General features: G+C 38.9%; 1 protein-coding gene across 1 annotated transcript in view; it reads right to left on the reverse strand.

Annotated features, from left to right (window-relative positions):
• LOC137992457 (alpha-2-macroglobulin-like) overlaps positions 1-19,812 on the reverse strand; it is a 103,742-nt gene that overhangs the window by 56,223 nt on the left and 27,707 nt on the right. Inside the window, exons 7-15 of the mRNA XM_068837803.1 lie at positions 14,803-14,876; positions 13,898-13,937; positions 12,682-12,769; positions 10,203-10,305; positions 8,326-8,568; positions 3,961-4,191; positions 2,841-2,942; positions 2,172-2,246; positions 301-528 (exon numbers count right to left, since the gene is read on the reverse strand). Of these exons, the coding sequence (XP_068693904.1) occupies positions 301-528; positions 2,172-2,246; positions 2,841-2,942; positions 3,961-4,191; positions 8,326-8,568; positions 10,203-10,305; positions 12,682-12,769; positions 13,898-13,937; positions 14,803-14,876 (1,184 nt within the window). The remainder of the gene's footprint in view (positions 1-300; positions 529-2,171; positions 2,247-2,840; positions 2,943-3,960; positions 4,192-8,325; positions 8,569-10,202; positions 10,306-12,681; positions 12,770-13,897; positions 13,938-14,802; positions 14,877-19,812) is intronic.

Below are 19,812 nucleotides of genomic sequence, written 5' to 3' on the forward strand. Positions count from 1 at the left end.
CTACAGATGTCACAAAATTGCTTTGTTCTTTAAAAAAAAATTGGTGACAAAAACACTAAATTAGGAGAAGACTCATGCCTTTTTGCTAGCCTGGTGACACAGGTCAAATAACTGCTATGTGAATGATCTTTTGTACAGCATGAAAAAAAAAAGCAGATGTGGAGATTAAAAATAATGGTCAATATAATTACTAATTTTTTTTCTGAGTAAGATTTATTTGCAAGAAAAAATATTCGGATTTACTGTAGGCACCTTTTAACTTGATTGTCAAAGGAAGAGCTGCTTAAAATAATCATGTACCTCATTTTCTAGAGTGCCTTCAACCTCCATCTCCATGTTTGCAGCAACAGTTTCGCTGTCAACTCTCACATAAAACAGCAAGATGCGACATGATGGTACCATCTTGTGGGTCACAAGAAACTCAATGAAGCTGTGGCCTACGATTGGTTCCTTCCTGGATTTTGTTATGTTGTGTTCAACACGCTGAAATTTTCTTCCTTGTGCAACCAGCAATCCACGACTAAATACCTTAAGATAAAAATACACTAAATGAAAAAGATTCTCAATCAATAAGTTTCTCAGTTTAGTATAATATTATAATTAAGCCTAAAAAGTCAGCTTGGAATGATTAAGGTATAAGAAACAGGTTTAGTTGCAACAAAGTCAGTGGGACTGCATTGACAGTGGTTGAGTGAAGAACAGAAATTGAGTTCTATATTAAGGGGGTTTAAATATAAAAGTAAATCTACCCCCTGAGCAAGAGTAGAAAACTTACATGCAACTTTGGAGAACTTGCCCTTGTTAACTCTATTTTGGTCAAATAACTTACCGGTACATGCAGATCAACTCATTTGATAGAACAAAATTTCCCAACTACAATGATAATAATTATAATAATTTTTTTTTCAATAATTATTATAATTGTAAATTGACAATTAAATAATATTATTGTAATTGCAAATCATTATAAGTAATTATTGTAAATGGTTCAAGTCGTAATTCCTTAACTCTTAAGTGATTTACAGAAGCTTGAAAGAGGTTTAGCTGAGTATAATCACTAGCCAGTATACTGTACAAGTGTTTGTGGTTAGCAAAAGAGAAATTACACGAACAGTACATCCACAAGCAAGATTTCAAGGCGACCCAGTGGAGAGCCTGTTCACAGAGTGAGACTAACAGCATGGCATTTGGCAGGCGGATGCTTTTTCAAGGTTTAAAGTTCATAATGGGCCACCATTTTGAAAGCACACAGCCGGTAAAGGATAGACACGAGGGGAGGGGAAAGGGGCGGAGAGGCAAACAGTTAGTGCGTGCAGGTGTATTTCTCTCCCCTTCCCCTTCCCCCACTACCATTTCATACTGTCCTCCTCTCACTGAGTGCATTTTTTTTGACTGGCCTCAGGCCTCTGTTAGTCTTGCTATTATCCAAGATGTCGGCCATTAGTTCTTACCAAAACAAAATACGCCTGCTTTGCAGGTTACATGGGGTACACCTGTCATACACCTGAACTTCCCCCAACATGGGTGCAACTAAACACAGGAACGGAACTTCATGGAACAGAATAATTATACAGGAATAAACAGGAATATGCCAGAACGAGGCGGACTGACACCGGAATGGCCAACCAATTTTCCGTTGTTTCCATTTCTATCAGCTTTTGTTTGCGTCATATAATTCAGCGAGGGAATTGCATGTGTCTTTTTTCTAACATTTTGAGTACTTTGGTAAATCAAGCCTTTTAGTTGGGAGAAACATTTGACAGGTACAGTACATCCATCACTACATAAATAATTTGTTACTGTTGTTGTGGAAATAATATATGTTATTGTGAACCATAATAGCAAGAGAGTAAAAAAAAAAACCACTTTCATTCATTCTGACAGGTCAGTTGTGTATTAACCAATCACAATAAAGTTCAGTGAACCACAAACTAATTACTGTTACTGTTTGGGGTTTAGTTTTCTCACGACCCACACATGATAGAGATTATTCCCTTTGCGATTGCTGGCAATAATGCCTTCCAACCAAATGCAGGGTTGCTTGCTTGAAGAAAGAAGAGTCAGAAGCCAAGAAAAATGACTGATCCCTGATTACAAATCCTTGACAAATATTTTGTCTTTCCTTTCAGCAGATAAATCAAAAATACCATAAATTTTTTCCTGGCTCTTACTTGGTAATGGAAAGTGATATGTTCTGTTCTTGTGTTGGCTGTGAATTCAAACATCACTTTGGCAGTCGATCCAACCTGAAAAACAAGTCCAGACCTTTAAGTTGTATTTTTTCCCAGATTACCAGTAACCTGGCAAAAAGCTCTTCAAACAACACAGGATTGTTTGAGAGACTTCAGAATTATTATTCTTTCTTCTTTCTTCTTTTGGGGATGGCCAGAGCACAAAATTATTTTTTGTGCATGACAATGGTCAGTTGGTTTGTATTATGACATTTTTTCATTAGCTATTAGTCTCTACAAGTAACATATCTCCTGTTTAAATGCAGCAAAACTGAAAATTCTTTCTACTAGTACGCCAGTCAAAGCATGGGTAATGTATGCTTGCATGGGCACGAGTAGCACTTCAGCTGCAAAGTTGGTAGTGTACAGTTAAATGGATTGGCAGAGAGTTGACCAGTGCAAACTGTCACTGATGTTTTGTCAGTGACATAATGACCAATCCATTGATCAAATATGTTGATCTGATTGCCTGTCATTGACTTACAGTAAATATATTTGAAACTTATATTTGAATATTTGAAACAAGCGTCCTGTCCATGAGGACACATCAAATTTGTCTACTACACTTTACAACAACAATAACTACAATGATAATAACTGAATTCTCACCACTTGAGGGGAGGTGAACTTTGCCATTTCAATGTAGCTTTGACTTGGAGAGAACCAAGGCTTTTCAACAGAGAAAGTTACTGAGGAACTCTTGTACGAAGCCTAAATATTAATGATGCAAAAACGAAAAGCTTCAAGTACAGCAGATATTTAAGTTATCATATATCACAAACATAACAGTTTCCACCAAGAGTGCTTAAATCAAGGCAGGGGATTAATAGACTGTATGTGTGTCCTTGGGACACATATTCAATAAAATGACAATGAATTAACACATTTTAGGAACAGTACCAACTGATTAAATAATTATTTATTTTTTATTTTTAATATTTTCTCCAACAGAGAAACAGAGTATTAATTAATTTAAGTATAAGAAATAAAATGGAGAAGGGCACGATATAGTAAAAACTAATTAGTGCCCATTAACACTAATTATAGCTCTTTACAGCAGAGCTGAAAAACATCGGCCATCTTTGCTGACCGCTGACCAATATTTTTTGGTAACCATTTCAAGTGCATTACCTCTGCATAATCTTCCATTCCTCCTTTTAAAAAAAACTATACATAACCTACACAGTAGGTGCCAAGAATTATTGAATAAAAGAAATTGGTAAACAAGAGACTAGGAATTAGCATACTAAATCACTATACAAGACAATATAGGTAGTGTATTGTAGCAAAACTTCATATGGCCAAGAATAATTTTGACAAAGAATCACTGGCCTGTCATTAACATAAAGCTTTCAAAAAATAGTGCTTGTTTGTACAAATCATGTGGTTCTCTGTTCCATCAAGATAAGTAATTACAATGATTGCTTGAGAATTTTCTGCTTTGGAGTGCATTGGCTGCTGACTTGGTAGTGTGTTGGACAATAATTATAATATCAAAGGTGTGTTGGTCATTAATTTTGTCTGTGACATGTGGACGCGTGCACTTGCCGATGCGTTGATAGCTTGTATTCCGTTGCCAAAATAATACCTACAGTATCCATTGCACCAAATTGTTTTCATTGTGAGAGGGTTTATTTAGATTGGATTCTCATCTGATCAGACTCCAAACTACTGATTGATGACAACCACAATTCCGCTTAAGATACTCAATGACTGTTTGTCAACAAACCTTCAATTGCATGGATGAAGTCTCCATGGAAATCTGTGAACCAGGAACCACAAAATTTATTATTCCATTAGCGGGAACAGTGAAGCTCTTGCGAAAAACCTCTTTGCATTGCATGCCCCATTGCCAGTCACTTTTATACCACCTACAGTATTGGCTTCGCTTTTTAGCCCTAACAGAGATCTCAACAGACTCTCCTTTCAATGGGCTTCCATCAATCAGAGTTGCTTGAACCTAATAAACCAGGAAGGAAAGAATAAGAAAATCTCCAGTCTTTTTTTATTTTTATTTTTGTGCCCTCTTTACCTGAAGAGGGTTCACAATTCCTTGTACAGGAAAATACCTTTTTTATGATTATTTATATATTCACTTTGGTTTGATTTCATGCATAATAAAAGCAATCAAGTGAATTCATAATAATATTATGGGTAACTTGCTTAATCAAACCAGTAATAAACATTTAATAATAACAAATATTATCATTATTATTATTATTATTATTATTATTATTATTATTTCATAGTCATACTGCTCAGCTTAAGTTTTTAACAGCTGGTAAATTTGTGGTGTCAGGCAACAACAAGTTGCTAATGAACACCAAAATGTTTTTTTTCCCAGTCCTTTACATTTCCAATACTTTTCTTAGTATCCTTGCTGATCCTAGCAATGCAGACTTCTGGATTAAGGTAATTGATGTGTCTACTCCTACAGTATGCCCTTTAAGTTGCCCTTCAGTCGCAATGGCCCTGTTTCTAAAGCCCCCAATACAATTGGTACGACTTTGGTTTTCACTTCCCACATCCTCCTCAATTATTATTATTATTATTATTATTATTATTATTATTATTATTATTATTATTATTACTATTATTATTATTATTATTATTCTCTCCAGCTCTCAATTCTTGCTGTGTCTTCTATATTACATCTCAGCTCCCTCCCAGATCAGAGAGATATATGTGCTGTTCAAAACAAGGCCAGAATTATTATATCGGCTAAAACTTTTGTATGCAATATACAGTTAAAATAGTATGAAGAGGCATGTGAGCTTAGCCCATTAACTATAGTGACAACATAAGAATATGTATTAAAAACTAACTCTATTAATAATACTTCGATCAAAAAGAGAAGAAAGAAAGATTATCTATTTAAGACATCTAAAATTTAAAACGGTAATCATAAAGTTTTGAATTCTCTTAAATATAATTTATTACTTATTCGGCTATAGAAATCCATTGACGATTACATCATAACTTTAAAAGTCCAAAAGCTGTTGAAGAAAGAGAGTTAATTAATAAATTTAAGTGTGGTATTCACTGTTCACGTCGCGACTTTAAACGTCAGAGGGTTGTCTAGTGTCCCTGAGAGTACAGCCTTCTGCATGTTATAAAGAACTCCCTTACTCTTACTTGTGACCAGATCCTTCAGCTTGACTTCTAAGTCTCGGCATCATCCCCCCAATAAGTCCATTATGATAATATTATTATATTGTTTCACTTCATATCCTTGGTACTTCTGCTTTAATTCCCAATGGAGCAGTCCATATTGCGTGGTTTCCTCCTCCTTCCTTTTCTCACGGTTTGTAACCCATGAGCAATACATCTCAAGCGTGATGACTTGTGGTTGATAATACGAGCATCCACTCTGTTGGCTCTAACTTCTGGGTGCTCTGCAAATAGGGGGACATCTCAGAATGTTTGCGCATTGTTCGATTTGTACATACACACTGGCTCCAGTTACAGTGGCGAGTACCAAGGTGGCACTGGGTCTAAAAGGCCTACTGTATGTCTTGCAGAATCTCAAGAATGACTATCTTCAGGGCTGCGTTATGTCGGGTCATGTACTTCTTCTGTGCAAGGGCGGTACAGCCAGCCAGGACATGAGCAACGCTTTCGGGGGCCTTATTGCATAGCCTAGACATCACCTCTCCCGTTGCATCTGCATGCATTTTCTAGCAAGCATACAGCTTCATAGGTACATGTAATAACTGTTCGTAAAGCTCAAACATCCCTGGCACTCTATGTGTTGGAAATTGTTTCAAACCACTTAGCAACAAGAAACAGCCATCAAAGTTACAGCTCTCGTCTTCACTTCTCGCGCAGGTTAGTTTCCCCTGCCAGTTCTGTTCAGGCACTACATCCAGTGACCACATCCAGGCACCACATTCCGTGACCTCTGCTCCAAACACCTTCTCAGCTCTGCATTCAGTTTCTCTGCTGTTATCACCTTTCCACCATCATGCTTTATGCAGGTTGGATTTGGGTACTCAAGCTGCAACTGGAGGCCCATCTCCTCTGCATACTTTGCTAACAAACATGCTATGACCTAACTTCTCCGCTCTCTTTTCAGACTCACAGACCATCACCATTGCTGGGTCACCATTTCTATATAACTTCTCTACGGCCTTTATCTTCATCACCTTGTGCTCCTCCTCGATCGAGTGCAGGCCTCTATCTCCCCTCTCTCTTGGTATGTATGGGATGGCAGTTGAACCACTGGGATGTTTCCCACCATTCTTAACAATTTTCTTGCGAGCTTCTCTCTTGACCTTTTTAAGCTCTGTCACTGCCCATTGTTATGTCCACATTAGGTAGCCTAACACTGGCAAGTAAATGCAAATTGGTTCCAGGCTGTTACACGGTTGTGATCAGACAAGGGACTTGACCAGATGGAAGACATTCTGTGAGGAAACTCCTTAGCTGCGCACTCCAATGAAATTGTCTCTTCTTGCCTCAACGTTTCTAAGACACCCAGGAACTTACACTGATTGCCCTCTTCGAGGTCGGGAACACAGGTATTCTCATCACCCTTGGCCCTGAAACATCATGGAGATGGGTATATGCCCCTCCCCCTCCCCCCCCCCCTTTGTACATGGATGACCACACACTTTTTGGGGTCCCACTGGAGTTCAAAATCCTCCATCGCGTTCTTTAGATCATTGATATACAAGAGGTCTGTTACCTTTACACTAATGAGCTTAGATAGTTTATAGCCCTTTCTGGTGCTGATCTTCAATGCAATGGGGTTCAAACAGACTGTGAAGAGCCTGGTGCAAAGGGTGTCACCCTGGGGTAGGCCTTTGACAAACCTAATTGGCTCAAAAGTCTCACGCCCTTGCTTTGTAGTTGCCACCTCCCTTGTGTTCCAGCTCTTGCTTAACTTCTCTACCGTCCTTGACAACCAAACAGGAAACCTATGCAGAATCATCATCTCCAGCCAACCATGGTCTACCCGAGTCGTACACCTTCTTGGTGTCGATCCACGCCATATCCAGGTTATGCGTTCGCCAATGACAATCTAGGGTCACAGTTCTGTCAACCAGTAAATTGTCTATAGTTCTCCTACATCCTGCATGCGCGCCCCTCTGGGCTCCATCCATCAAACGGTGTGTCTCTAGACATTCATTGGCAGGTCCTAACAAACACAACATGAACCACTTATACAGAGCATTTAAACAGGTGATCGGCATTCTCCGGGTTTAGGGAGTACATGTAATGTGGTTTTGCCTTTGGAGAACCAGGCTGGATAATCTACATGTACGTTGGTATTCGCGATGGTTTGAAACAACATAGCCATGCCTTTATGAAGCACTTGTGCATTTTTCCACCAGAAATTGGTCAGCTTATTTGGGCCAGGGGCACTCCAGTTCTTTTTCCTTGCTTGTACCTTTGCAGCTTCCATGGCGTCTAGCTCCCAGGCCTTCTCTGATAGAGGAGGAATTTGGCTATAAATTGAAGATCTTATCTCCTTGTTTCCCCATCTCTTGACTTTTCCAGAGCTGTATCCAAAAACTACTCGCATCTTCAATATTATCAAACATTCTTCTTTCCGCATTTCCGTACTTTGGGTGCTCATTTTCTTTATTCTTGTCTAATACTTCTCTCATGTTAGGGTAAACCTGACCCATGTCTACTTTGAACTGGTGATTTACACATCTCGCTTCTTCATGCTTCTGTCTCATGCTTCATACTGGTTCATGCTTCAAGTTTCCTGAGAAGGGATTTTTGAGTTCCTTCTGCAGGTACCAGAGCACACAATTTGGAGGGAATCTCGTAATAAAGGATTAACTCTACCAGTCTGTTGAACACATAAGGCAATGTTATGGTATGATTAGCCTACTAATAACCTCTCAGGAATAAAAAATGTGGGTTGATGGATCAATTGTCATCTTGTTAAGCAATTATTATTATTGAATGATGTTTCATTTGGTATCATAACATTTGCCATTAAGTGAAACAGTTGAAACTGGTTTGAGCGTGAATATGAAATCCCCAGTTCTTGTGTTTGAGTTTACAGTACTTTTGTACAAAAGATCAATATGATATTAGCTTTCTGCAGTACCATTCAGCATGACAAAGTTACATGTACCTGTCCAGTAAATGGCATGCCTCGTTTAAAGCTTGTGGGAGTTGAGGAAAGAAACTTCAATTTGGTAGTTTCATGAACAACCTCTGTTTCTGTTTCAGTGGCATTTAGGGAGATATTGGTTGCTGTCTCTTTCACTGTAGCCTTAATGGTAATTTTGGGCTTATACATGTAACTGTGCGTAAAGTCTCTTGTAGAAAGGCATAGGAGGCCTGGATTGGTGGAGATGTCTTTGCAGCCATTGATCTAAGCAAAAAAAAAGAATAAAATAACAACAATTAAGTAAGTTTAATCATAAAAACGGCCACGCAAGTATAGCCTTTGGGTAAGATTAAATCAAATTAATTAAGGTTGCCCACAATACACATAGTTCTGAGCAAGTTACAAAGTTCAGGATTAAGAGTTTTTCAGGAAAATGAGCATTCAATTCCATCACTGAATCTTTATCAAGTGATAACTGCTGTAATTTGTTATGTCAAAGTTTTAAAATGACAGGATCCAGGTACTTGCAATAAAAACAAATACATCTAGGGCAATAATTTTACAATCACGTAACCAAAACGTAGTGAATGGATCATGACGCTATTATATCTGTAACCCTTTCAAGGTAGCTCTATTTTCAATAAAGCAATTGCACAGTCCAGTTTCCAGGGTCAGCAAGCACTAAGGATTTATTGTATTCTAGCTCTGAACTTTACGGCTTTGTTGTCACTAGCAGGTTAGTACAATCCACAGCATTAGCGCTTTTTTCAAAGCACTATTCGTGGCTAAGAGTTGCCATGTGGAACACTAAGTTCATTTGTAGAACAGCTCTTCCAACTTTATGCCACTTTATGTTCTGTTGTTTAGCAAAGTTAGCACTCCATACATTCTCGTGGCTTACGATTTTTCCCTCCTTCCATCCCTCACTCCCTTTGGAGTTGAGGTTGGGGCCTAATTGTTACATGCACTCAAATAAACTTGGGTCACTCCTGTGCGGTGTGGTTAAGTCTGCGCAGTGACTTTCCCCAAGCTTGTTGGCTGGATTGCCTTTTGAATACACGGCCTGCTATTAAACCGATACTCTTGTCTGACCCACCATGTGCTGTTTTGCATTCAGCTCGTACATGTAGTGCTGGGGGGATAGGTGAGGTTCTTTTGTCACCCAATCACCGAAAGTTGCACAGGCTAAACTAACGCAAGGCACTGCTGCCCCATTTACGCCAATCAGAGTCAATGTTTGTTCACTGATATCTAGCAGCTACCACATTTAACACAAAACATAAGGAACAGACATTAAGACACGAGAAAATTGAGAAAGTGCTGGAATGCATGTAATTTAGGCAATTTAACTTGAAGGTATTGAGGTCATTGTGGTTGAAAATATATACAGGCAAGTCTATTGCAAAAAACATGGTTTTAATTAAGGCACATCTACATGTATATATAGTCATGTACAAGTAATAATAATGCGAGGTCCATGACTAATTTTGTCACATTGATACTTAATCTTATTTTGCTTTGCATGTTGCTTCTTAAGATTACATGCCAAATTATTTCTCTGCCAGCCTCTCATTTTCCAGACACAGTCTGGTTGGAACACAAGTTGTGTACTATTTCAGCACCCCTCCCCAAGCTCCGACCAGTGATTAGAGATTGCCTTAAAAATCTCATTCTACTTTTTCAACCCATGAGCAGCAAAATCAAGAAAGTTATTGTAACCTACCTGTCTACAATTTGGAACCTTTAATTTTTTTTTTTCATCTTGAACGTAAAAACCTCTGAAAGTGACAACTTTGAATCTATGTAATGTGCATACATGAGGTTGATTTTACAATTCTCATTTTAATGTTATTCTACATTGTAATTAGTTACAATGTACATTTTAGTTTAAATGTTACCTTGTCTTTCACTGTTGTTTGACATTTTATCCTATTATTATGCCCTGACTTTAATGCAAAGATAACTGACACCTTTCCTTTTACCGGCTGACCATATGAGTACCTACAATAAAAAAAGGGGAATTCCTCTTTGTGGAATAATCTAATACTATGTTCTTCCAATGACCAACATGATTGTTACAATGGTGGGTCTAAAACACAGGTCACATTCCACAGGTTTACAAAGACTATATTGAGGGGAGCATTGGCCTTTATATAGTTTGGTTTTTCGGTTTTACATGTACCTGCATTGTTTGATGCTAATGCTTGCCCGATTGCCCAGGGCAAACGAAAATTAATAGATCTGAGGGCAAGTAAAACAACTTTAAGACTTGCCCGATCGGACAATCAGAATTTTTGTTTGACTAATATAAGTTTTGCGGAACAATTTGATTTGCAACGAAGAAAGTGACTTGTAATAATATTCTGGCGTAGTCACCGCAAAACGATAAAAAAATAAACATGCAACATCACATCTCTTTGTTGTTAGTATTTATTTTTCCATTAAACATATTTGGTAGAAACTTCAAAACTGATTGGAAGGAGGAACATGTTCGCAGCCGCCATCTTTCTCCAAGCGATAAGTATAGAATGTTTGTTACAATGCATGGAACCCAGTTTTCGCATGGCCAAATACGCCACAATGCCTTGATATCGAACAAGCAAGTGCACAAGAAAATTCTACCTTTTGTCACACAATTTCAACCAGCTTTGAAAGGCTTAAAGAACATGCCATTGCACAAATGGCATTTAATTCAAAACCAGAATAATCAAGGACTCTTCCTTGAACTCTTACAGAAAAGGAAAATCAATTAAAGATAATTATGCTTGTCAAAGCAAAACTGTGAAGGCTGCTAGAACACCATGGACACACAGCAGGAGTTGCATTGGTCTGTCAAATCCATTTTAATTACACACATTTTACACAAAATTGACATTTTTACAAGCCTGATCCTTTTAGTTTTAATGGGCAACAGGTCTTTAGAAGGTGGGCAACCGAAAAAAAAAACCACGGGAAACCAAAAAAACAAAATCAGTTGCCCAAAGGGCAAATTAGTAAAAAAGTAACTTGTGTTAAACACTGACATTCTAGCGCTGTTTCGTGATGTTTCCGGCGCCATTTCGCTAAAACAAAGAGAGAAAATTTGCCATATTTTTGAGACCAGTGCAAAAATTCTGCTTTGTATCGCATACATTCTAGTGTTGTGCTGGCTAGGAATACGCAGAAACTTCACCAAAATGGCAAATTTTTGCTCGAAATTTGAAGGAAAATTGAGGAAGAGCAAATTTTCGCTCGAAAATTTGCGTGAACTACAACGACAATAGGCATTGCGAAAATTTGGCAAATTTTCTGAGAACTTTCGCTCTGGACAAAGATTCACCAGTTTTGATCAAAAAGGCCCAAAATTCGTGAATTTTGTTGAATTACGCCCTCATTACTTTTGCACAATACTGTATGTGTGTCAGCCACATGCACATTCTCACGAACGGTTAAAATTACTCTCATTTGGAAGGCAGCCTGGTCCTGTGGTTTGTGTGCTGGGTTTGCATGCTGTTGGCCTGGGTTCAAATCTCGTGCTAACCTCTGGTTTGGTTTGTTTCCAGTTGTCCTGGAATCATCTCTGCCACACTTTGTAAATAGTCAACTGGTTGCCTTCTGCCAGTCGCATTTGATTGGCTATCTAGTGACTTTCTTTGATCACTGACCAATCAGAATGCTTGGTTTGTTTGTTTGTTTGTTTTTTAGCACCGAATTCACTGTGTTACTTGCAAACTGCATATCTCTTAGCCAATCAGAATGGATAATTTTCATGTGTACCGTAAACACCCGCAGATAAGCCACACCTTTTCCCCAAAATTTGTCACTAGAAATGAGGGGTGCAGCTTATATATCTGCGGGAACATCTGAAAAAGGCTGCTTCCAGTGTTCAGTTTTCCATCTTTGCATCCGATCTAATGCCTAGTTAATAAGCTACAAATGTTCCACTCACATTCTTGTTGTAATGCAAAAATCTATGGAAAAACTGGGCCGAATGGAGAAATCTTTAAGTACCAGAAAATGATCAACCATAATGTCAAAGTTACATGTAGTAGAAATGAAGAATGTTCATTATATTAATTAAAGTGCTAAAATTGTGGGTAAGACTTAGAAGTATTTTTCATTTCAAGGTTATATTAGTGAGTTTACTGTACGCTTGATGAACAGTGGATGAAGAAATCTGATGATCGGACTTCTAAAGACTCAACTTTGGATTTCTTTCAAAAAATTTTTTTACCAAAATTTGAGCTGCTAAATTCACGGTGCAGCTTATCTGCAAGTGTTTACGGTATAAATTATCATTATTGGTGTCCACAGTCAAAATGTCACCACTAATCATTAACCCTTGATCTCCAATTTAATTCCCTTGCATTGTATCCCACATTAACAGCTTTTACTTACTGGGCACAAATGGTAGCTGTTATATTGTTGTTTCCTCTCCTTGCAACAAATGGTGGTGGTGTGATTGTGACTTCAAATTTTGGAAGCACTTTGTGAAAAATAAAGGGTGTTAATTTCTTTTCATTTTTTAATGTATTTGGACTAATCCAAACATTCAAATTCATGAAAACAATCACTGAGGTATAAAACTTAATTGAAAACAGAGTGGTTTTCAATAGACCTTATTCATATTTTCACGGTTGGACTGTAACAAACATACGATGAAGGCTCATGGGTGGGGGTAAGGGGGGATAATTTGCATCTGAAAAGATTCCGTCGCATCAGCCTCTCCTTCGTGCTCGTTTCCAGTGCAACTGTCAGAACATGAATATGGCCTATTGAATGTCATAAAACTAATGTCAAAGTAATTACTTTGACCAATCACGGCAGGTGCAAACTGAGCAATGAACTCAATCTGAATTTGTAGCAATTACATGTAACTTGCTCAAAGCGTGGAAAAAATCACACATGCAAGTCTCATTTGTTGATAAACTGGCACAAGATTTTTAAACCAATCACCAAGCACAGCAGTTGCAATCGCGAAATTACTTTCGACATTCATTTGAAAACTGCTCTTATACATGTACATGTATCAATAGGAATGAGATATGGTAATTTACAAGTAATCACCTCAAACAACCAGGACAGATTTAAATCAAAACAATGGAGATTTGTAGTGAACCATTTTTTCTGAAGAGTTTTTTCCTATACAGTGTACATGTACATGTCACTTTGTCTGTTTTTTGCACATGTTTGTTTGGCTAATCAAATTGGTTCATCAAATTATTTTGGATGCATCAAAACTTATGTAAATTTTTATCAAGGAGATTAAGGAATTGAGGGAAAATAGCAAAAGGAAGAAAGAAGCAACGTTGCTGGATGATATCGAGCAAAGGACATCCTTCCAGTAAACATGCAAAGAGGACAGTGCAGGATAGAGATCAGTGCTGGGAATGGTTTACATGTGCAAGATCTGCCCATGCAAGGGCAGACCACTTGAGAGATTAAAGAGAGAGAATTGACTATAGACATTTACAAAATTTTTCTCAGTTGCTGGGAAAGTTTGCAGTTGACTAAGAAGACAAATTTAAAATAATTATCATTAGACAAGTGTCAAAATCTAATAAAACTGAAAACTGCTAAATTGTGGATTCCTGTCCTTGCATATTATATTTACCGTATTTATCCACTTTGAATCCTTCAGTCTTGGTTTGATCCTAAAAATGAAAAAAATAATGGCATTTTTATCAAGGAATTGCCAGTACAACTCTATTACTGTACATGTACCACCATGCAGGGCCCACAACGGTGATTGAGGATTTTCTTTGGCTGCCTACACAAATATATTTTTGTGTTTTTTCTGTCTTAATTGCTACTTCTTTCATTAGTCCAACATCAAATCTTCGATCATGCGTCAGCGATGATAAATTTTCATTGCACCACTTAAAATTTTCATGTCTGCGATCATCGTAATTGTTATCCCTGGAATCTCTCTGATCTTCCTAGAAAGAAGCTCCAGTATTTGAGAGGTCCTTTTGTTTCAATCAGCCTGTCAAATTTTCCTCAATATTGAGGAAAAAAATGACTTTCATTTTTTCAAGGCTTTCCTTTTGAAAACAAATTGTCAATCCACCATTGCTACTTGTTACATTACTTTGATGGTAGCCTTCAGCTTGGATATAAGATTATACTCTCTACTACTTATTGAGTGAATAGAATCAAAGGTTTGATATGATTTGCATTAATTTGAGTTCATTTCAATTTGCAGTGTCCCCAATTAGTACCCCAACGCCAGAACACAAGACACTACTTCATCAGTTCATCATCAAAGGCTTAATTAATGGACCCTGAAACATTGCAAATTTAAATGCCACAGTTTACTAAGATTTCTTCATTGACCCAACAGCTCAAGTTTCTGGCATTTTAATTTTGGTGCATTGTGGTTTCGTCATTTTTATTCAATTTAGTCTTTTAAGGAAATGTTACCACATCACCAGCAATTCTTCTTGAGCACTTTAACTTTGCAACCCAAATGCACAAGAACAGAATTAAGGGCAAATTATCCAGAAAAAAAGTGTTTACCTTGTACAATGCCTCAATCGTCCAGTTTCCCAAATCAGGCTGGCTTGATAATGGAAACTTGAGACTTGCAATTCCTTTTAAATCACAAAATAATGTATCATACATAATTATGCACTTGTTCATACAAATGTCACTTGGAGCTTGGCCAATTAATAATAATAATGACTGTTTTTTTTAAATAATTTTAAAATTTGCACTCAATTGTTGTTCTACATGTGTATATTAATAAAGTTAATGATTCAGGGTTAAAGAACTGCAGTTGCACCACTCTTTCTGTAATATCCTTGTGGGTCACAAGGCAACTAAAGCTCTACTCTCTAGAGTCTCCTCTAGTCCACACTGTTTTTTGCTCCCTCTCTCCTAGGCCCCCTCAGCCACTGGGTTCCCACACTGGAGAGATCCCTGATGTACACACAAACACAAGATTCTCCCTCTTTTTTCCATTTTGAAACCTGCTACTCTAGTGCAACAATAAGTGTGAACAATGTCCTCTAAGGTATATTGAAAACTAGTAAAAACACAACATTAATCAGTAACTGCAGTCACTACAAAGTCACTGTCACAGCTACATAGTGACATAATCTTTTAGTCTTTCGGGGGGTTGAGTGACTCTCCCTGATCTCCTCAGCCTGAACTGGGCTTTGCTCCTCAATTGGAGTAGCACATGCCTCCATTGTTGCATTGGTCAAGAGTTCTGCTCGGATACCCTGCATACAATGTACTACCGTGGACAGGGAAGAAGATAACAGACTGAGAGAAATAAATGGCCAGATGGGTGGAGCACTACTCCCAGCTGTACTCCTGCAAAATGCCAGACTCTGACGCTGCCCTCGGCAGCATACATTGTGTAGAAAACTGTTTGTCATGACATCAAAGCTATCAACTCCCTCCCAAATGACAAAGCACCAGGCAGCAATAACATACCACCTGAAGCCATCAAAGCATGGAAAACTGCTTTACTTCAGGCTCTGCACAAGTTCCTCTCTCTCAGATGCTGAGAGGAAGGTGACGACCTGCAAGAAATGCATGATGCCACCACACTGTACAAAAATTAGGGCAACCGCAACAACTGTAGATACTACAGATGGACGTACAGTGCAGACCAGAAATATGCCTCCCAAAAAACGCGTGCGAAACGAGCATAGGAAAATTGCGCACACGCGTCTGCGTTTGTAACACGCGCATCAAAAACGCGCAGTCATCAAAGATAATTAGTATGTATGAGTTGGCCCATCGTCTTTTCATTGTTTAAGTTTTATTGTTAGTTTCAGCGCAAGACAATGGCTATGTCAACAGTGAAGTGTTTGATTTCAAATAACGCGTGCTTCCAAGTGAAATTCGAGTCAACAATGCACTCGCTTCCGCTTCACATTTAATTTCAGACATTTGAAAATTACTTTCACTTCTCGCTGCATCAACACATGACATAATGAGGGGAATAAATATTTTCCTGTGATTAAAACGTAAAACAGGACTATTTTCAATTTGAAAGACATCGGTTTTGCTAACAGAAATCGACGGTCAGTAAAGTTAGTCGATCAACAACAAATATCGCTAAGAGCAAGACTTGGACGAACGGCGGAGTGAAATGCAGTAAAATCAACGAAATAAGGAGTATATTCAATCGCAAACAAAACTTACTTACGCCATCTGTAATACCGGTACTTTCTCGAATATTTCAAAATAATTTTTGTAATGCGTGCGTGACATTCAAAAGGCGTCTCGGCATTGTGTCCTTTTGCGAATTGAAGCTGTATTACTTCAGCAAGATTCATTGGAATGCGCTCGGAGTTGAAAAATCTCCCCTTTAAGATATCTTCTGCACCAATTTCTTTCTTTAGTTAAGCTTTACGGAGGAGAATTAACGCGGGGTTGGCTGGAAGCATACGGAGTGAAACCCTGTGTGACAAAAAACGCCGGCCCTAATGTCGTCTTCTTTTGTTTGAGAGCCTGGAACCAAATGTTTACTTGTCGGAGCCTCAAAGCAGTTATCTCATGACGACTTCTGTGGCGCCATTCTCAGTATTTGACGTTCGCGAAAAACTTGGGATGTTACAAAAACTCCTCAGTAGCGCTGTTTCCCGAAACTCTTAAGCTCGACAAATTTTCTGCAAATCACTTTTATTGCGAAGAATTGGCGGAAAGGTCAGAAGCTACGTCTACATAATTATTTTCTCCGTTGTCTGGCATTTTCTATGACAACGATCCAAACTGCAGTTTCGGAAACAGAAAGGTCAAAATAACTTAACTATCAGTGGTCAGCTGCAGGATGACAACAGAGTTTTATTATTTTTCATTCAGTGAATGTCGAAAGAATTTAAAACTTTGTAAGTTCGTTTCGAAAACTCACAATGATCAGTTGACACCGCTCTTCAATTCAAATGTTCTGGTAAGTTGATCACAGAAATTAAATATTCATTTTATCGTCTGTCTATTGTTTCGTGGAACAATGAACATCACATCTACGATACGAGTTTGCATAACAAAAGAAAAAACGCGCATTTAAAAACGCGTGTGCGCAAAAAACGTGCGTGCGTTTTGCGTCTGCGTAGGACGCATATTTCTGGTCTGCACTGTAACTCTCGAGCATTGTTGTCAAAAAGTACGCTCATGTCCTCCACAACAGACCATAGCTTCTGGCAGAGCATGTGTACAATCCCAGTGTGACATCAGAGCAGGTAGGTCAACAACCGACATGATCTTCTCCCTCCACAATCCCAGGAGAAGAGCAAAGAGCAGGGCTAGCCACCACACATGACGTTCAAAGATCTCACCAAGGCCTTTGATTTGATCAGCAGGAAGAGACATTTTGAAATCCTCAGGAAGATCAGCTGCCCCCCAAAACTCTGCATCCTCCTCAGACCCCTTCCCCATCAAAAGCGGTCTGACGCAGGGTTGTGTACTGGTGCTGACACTTTATGGGATCCTCTCCCTCTCATCCACAGACAACATCTACCTCCACACAAGGTCTGACAGGAGATTATTCAACCTGGATCAACTATGCTTTTAGGACCAAGATGACATTTGTGTTATCACAGAGAAGCTGTTTGCTGATGATGCAACACTCAACCCACACTGAAGATGCCCTACAGAGACTGGGTGACCACTTCACTGATGCCTACAAGCACTTTCGGCTCACTATAGGCCAAAAGAAGACCAAGCATACAATAATTACATGTGGGATGTCAGCTCTGCCCCTCATCAAGATCACTAGACTAAGTATCATAACTTTACCCACCCAGGGCTGATCATTAGCAACATACAAGTTCTCACTTGGCGCATAGCTTGACAGAAGGCTGGAAAAGGCAGACTGACGAAGCAGGGATGGGAGAATGAAGTGCTGACAGTGATCAACAAGTTCCGTGCCTACCAGGACAGCAGTCTCAACACCATCCTTTATAGCAGTGAGATGTGGAGCACCTACATGAGGCAACGGTGCTGGCTCAACCCCTTCCATAATTATGTGGTGCCTCTAGTGTATCCTTGGAATCACCTGACAAGATTGTATCCCACACAGCAAGATCCTGCAGGCATGGCCAAATCCCTAGCATGTACTCCCTGCTGACTCAGCATCAATCCTTCAATGTGTGGCCTATGGAGGATGGCAGGCTGCCAAAGGACGTCCTGTACAGACAACTGGCCTCTGGTGCCAGGTGAGTTTGTTTTCCTTCCCTTTACACCATGTACTTCAAGGACGCCGGCAAGTGAGATCTGAAACCCTGCTGCATCCCTTCAGACAGCTGGGAAGAACAGACCAAGAACTGAATTGCCTGTCACCAGGCATCCCTAAAACACCGATGTGAGACATGGCCAGCATGCAGCAGAGAAACGAGCCCAGCAGAAGAGCACCTCAGCAGTCACTTACACACATGCCTCCATTTACATCTGTGACAGAATGATGCAGCAGGGACTGTCATTAATTGGACTGCATAGCCACAGCATATGATGCTCAAATCCCAAAGAAAGACAACCCCCAGTAGCTCATTCTTGGGCTGAGCTGCCAAAGATGATCATGCCAGCTTTCTCAAGGAGAGGTATTAGCAAAGATTTGCTTGAATTGAGAATGCTTGATGTCTTGCACTATGACTGTAAACTGGTATTTGTCAAGGGAATACAGATACATTATTTTGAATAAAGCTTGAGCTCAACATTCATAACAATACAAGGAAGGACTATGTTTTTGCAAACATTGGCCATGCAGCACTTATATTTGAACAGACTTAACTGATTAGAGTGTAGTTTGAAGTGCTATAATAGTTTTCAGCCCCATATGAACCATGTGAGCATTAGCCCTACTAATGGAAATGGGCCCACACAAGGACAGAGAAAAACTCCGACCAGGGTGGGAATTGAACCCATGACCTTCGGGTTAGATCACCGCCACTCTACCGACTGAGCTACAAGGTCAGACGGGAGCAGGCCGTGGCAACTGCATGAAGATGTTAATGTCACGGCAATGAACATGTACAAGTACAAGGAAGGATTACGTTTTTGCAAACGTTGGCCGTGTAGCACTTATATTTGAACAGACTTAACTGATTAGAGTGTAATGTGAAGTGCTAGTTTTCAACCCCATATGAAAACAAGAAAATTAATCACTTTCTTCATTCAATGAATACTTGCACATGTTACTTTCTGTAGTTCTACTTACATCACAAATGTTGCAAACCCAATTATTATATTATGGGTTTCTGATTATACATGTACACAAGTCTTCATTAATTTTATTCTCATAACTTAATTTGTGGTTGGCATTTTTCATAAGAATATTAGTGGATCCTTGCAACTCATCCACTAACAATAATTAGTATATACTAAAACAGTGGATAGCGTTGAACTCGCGCACTGATTGGCTCGTCAAACTCCGAATATTTACCTCCGAGCAACTCGGGAAAAAAAGGCGTCCCGATTTGCATCCGTGACAAGTGAAGAAAACATCCAATTAAATTTTTTGTGCTGTATATTATCTCACTGTTTTAGTATATGCTAAAACAACTATTCACCTCAGTG

Source organism: Montipora foliosa, chromosome 2 (genome assembly GCF_036669935.1).
Source record: "Montipora foliosa isolate CH-2021 chromosome 2, ASM3666993v2, whole genome shotgun sequence".
Taxonomy (NCBI): Eukaryota; Metazoa; Cnidaria; class Anthozoa; order Scleractinia; family Acroporidae; genus Montipora; species Montipora foliosa.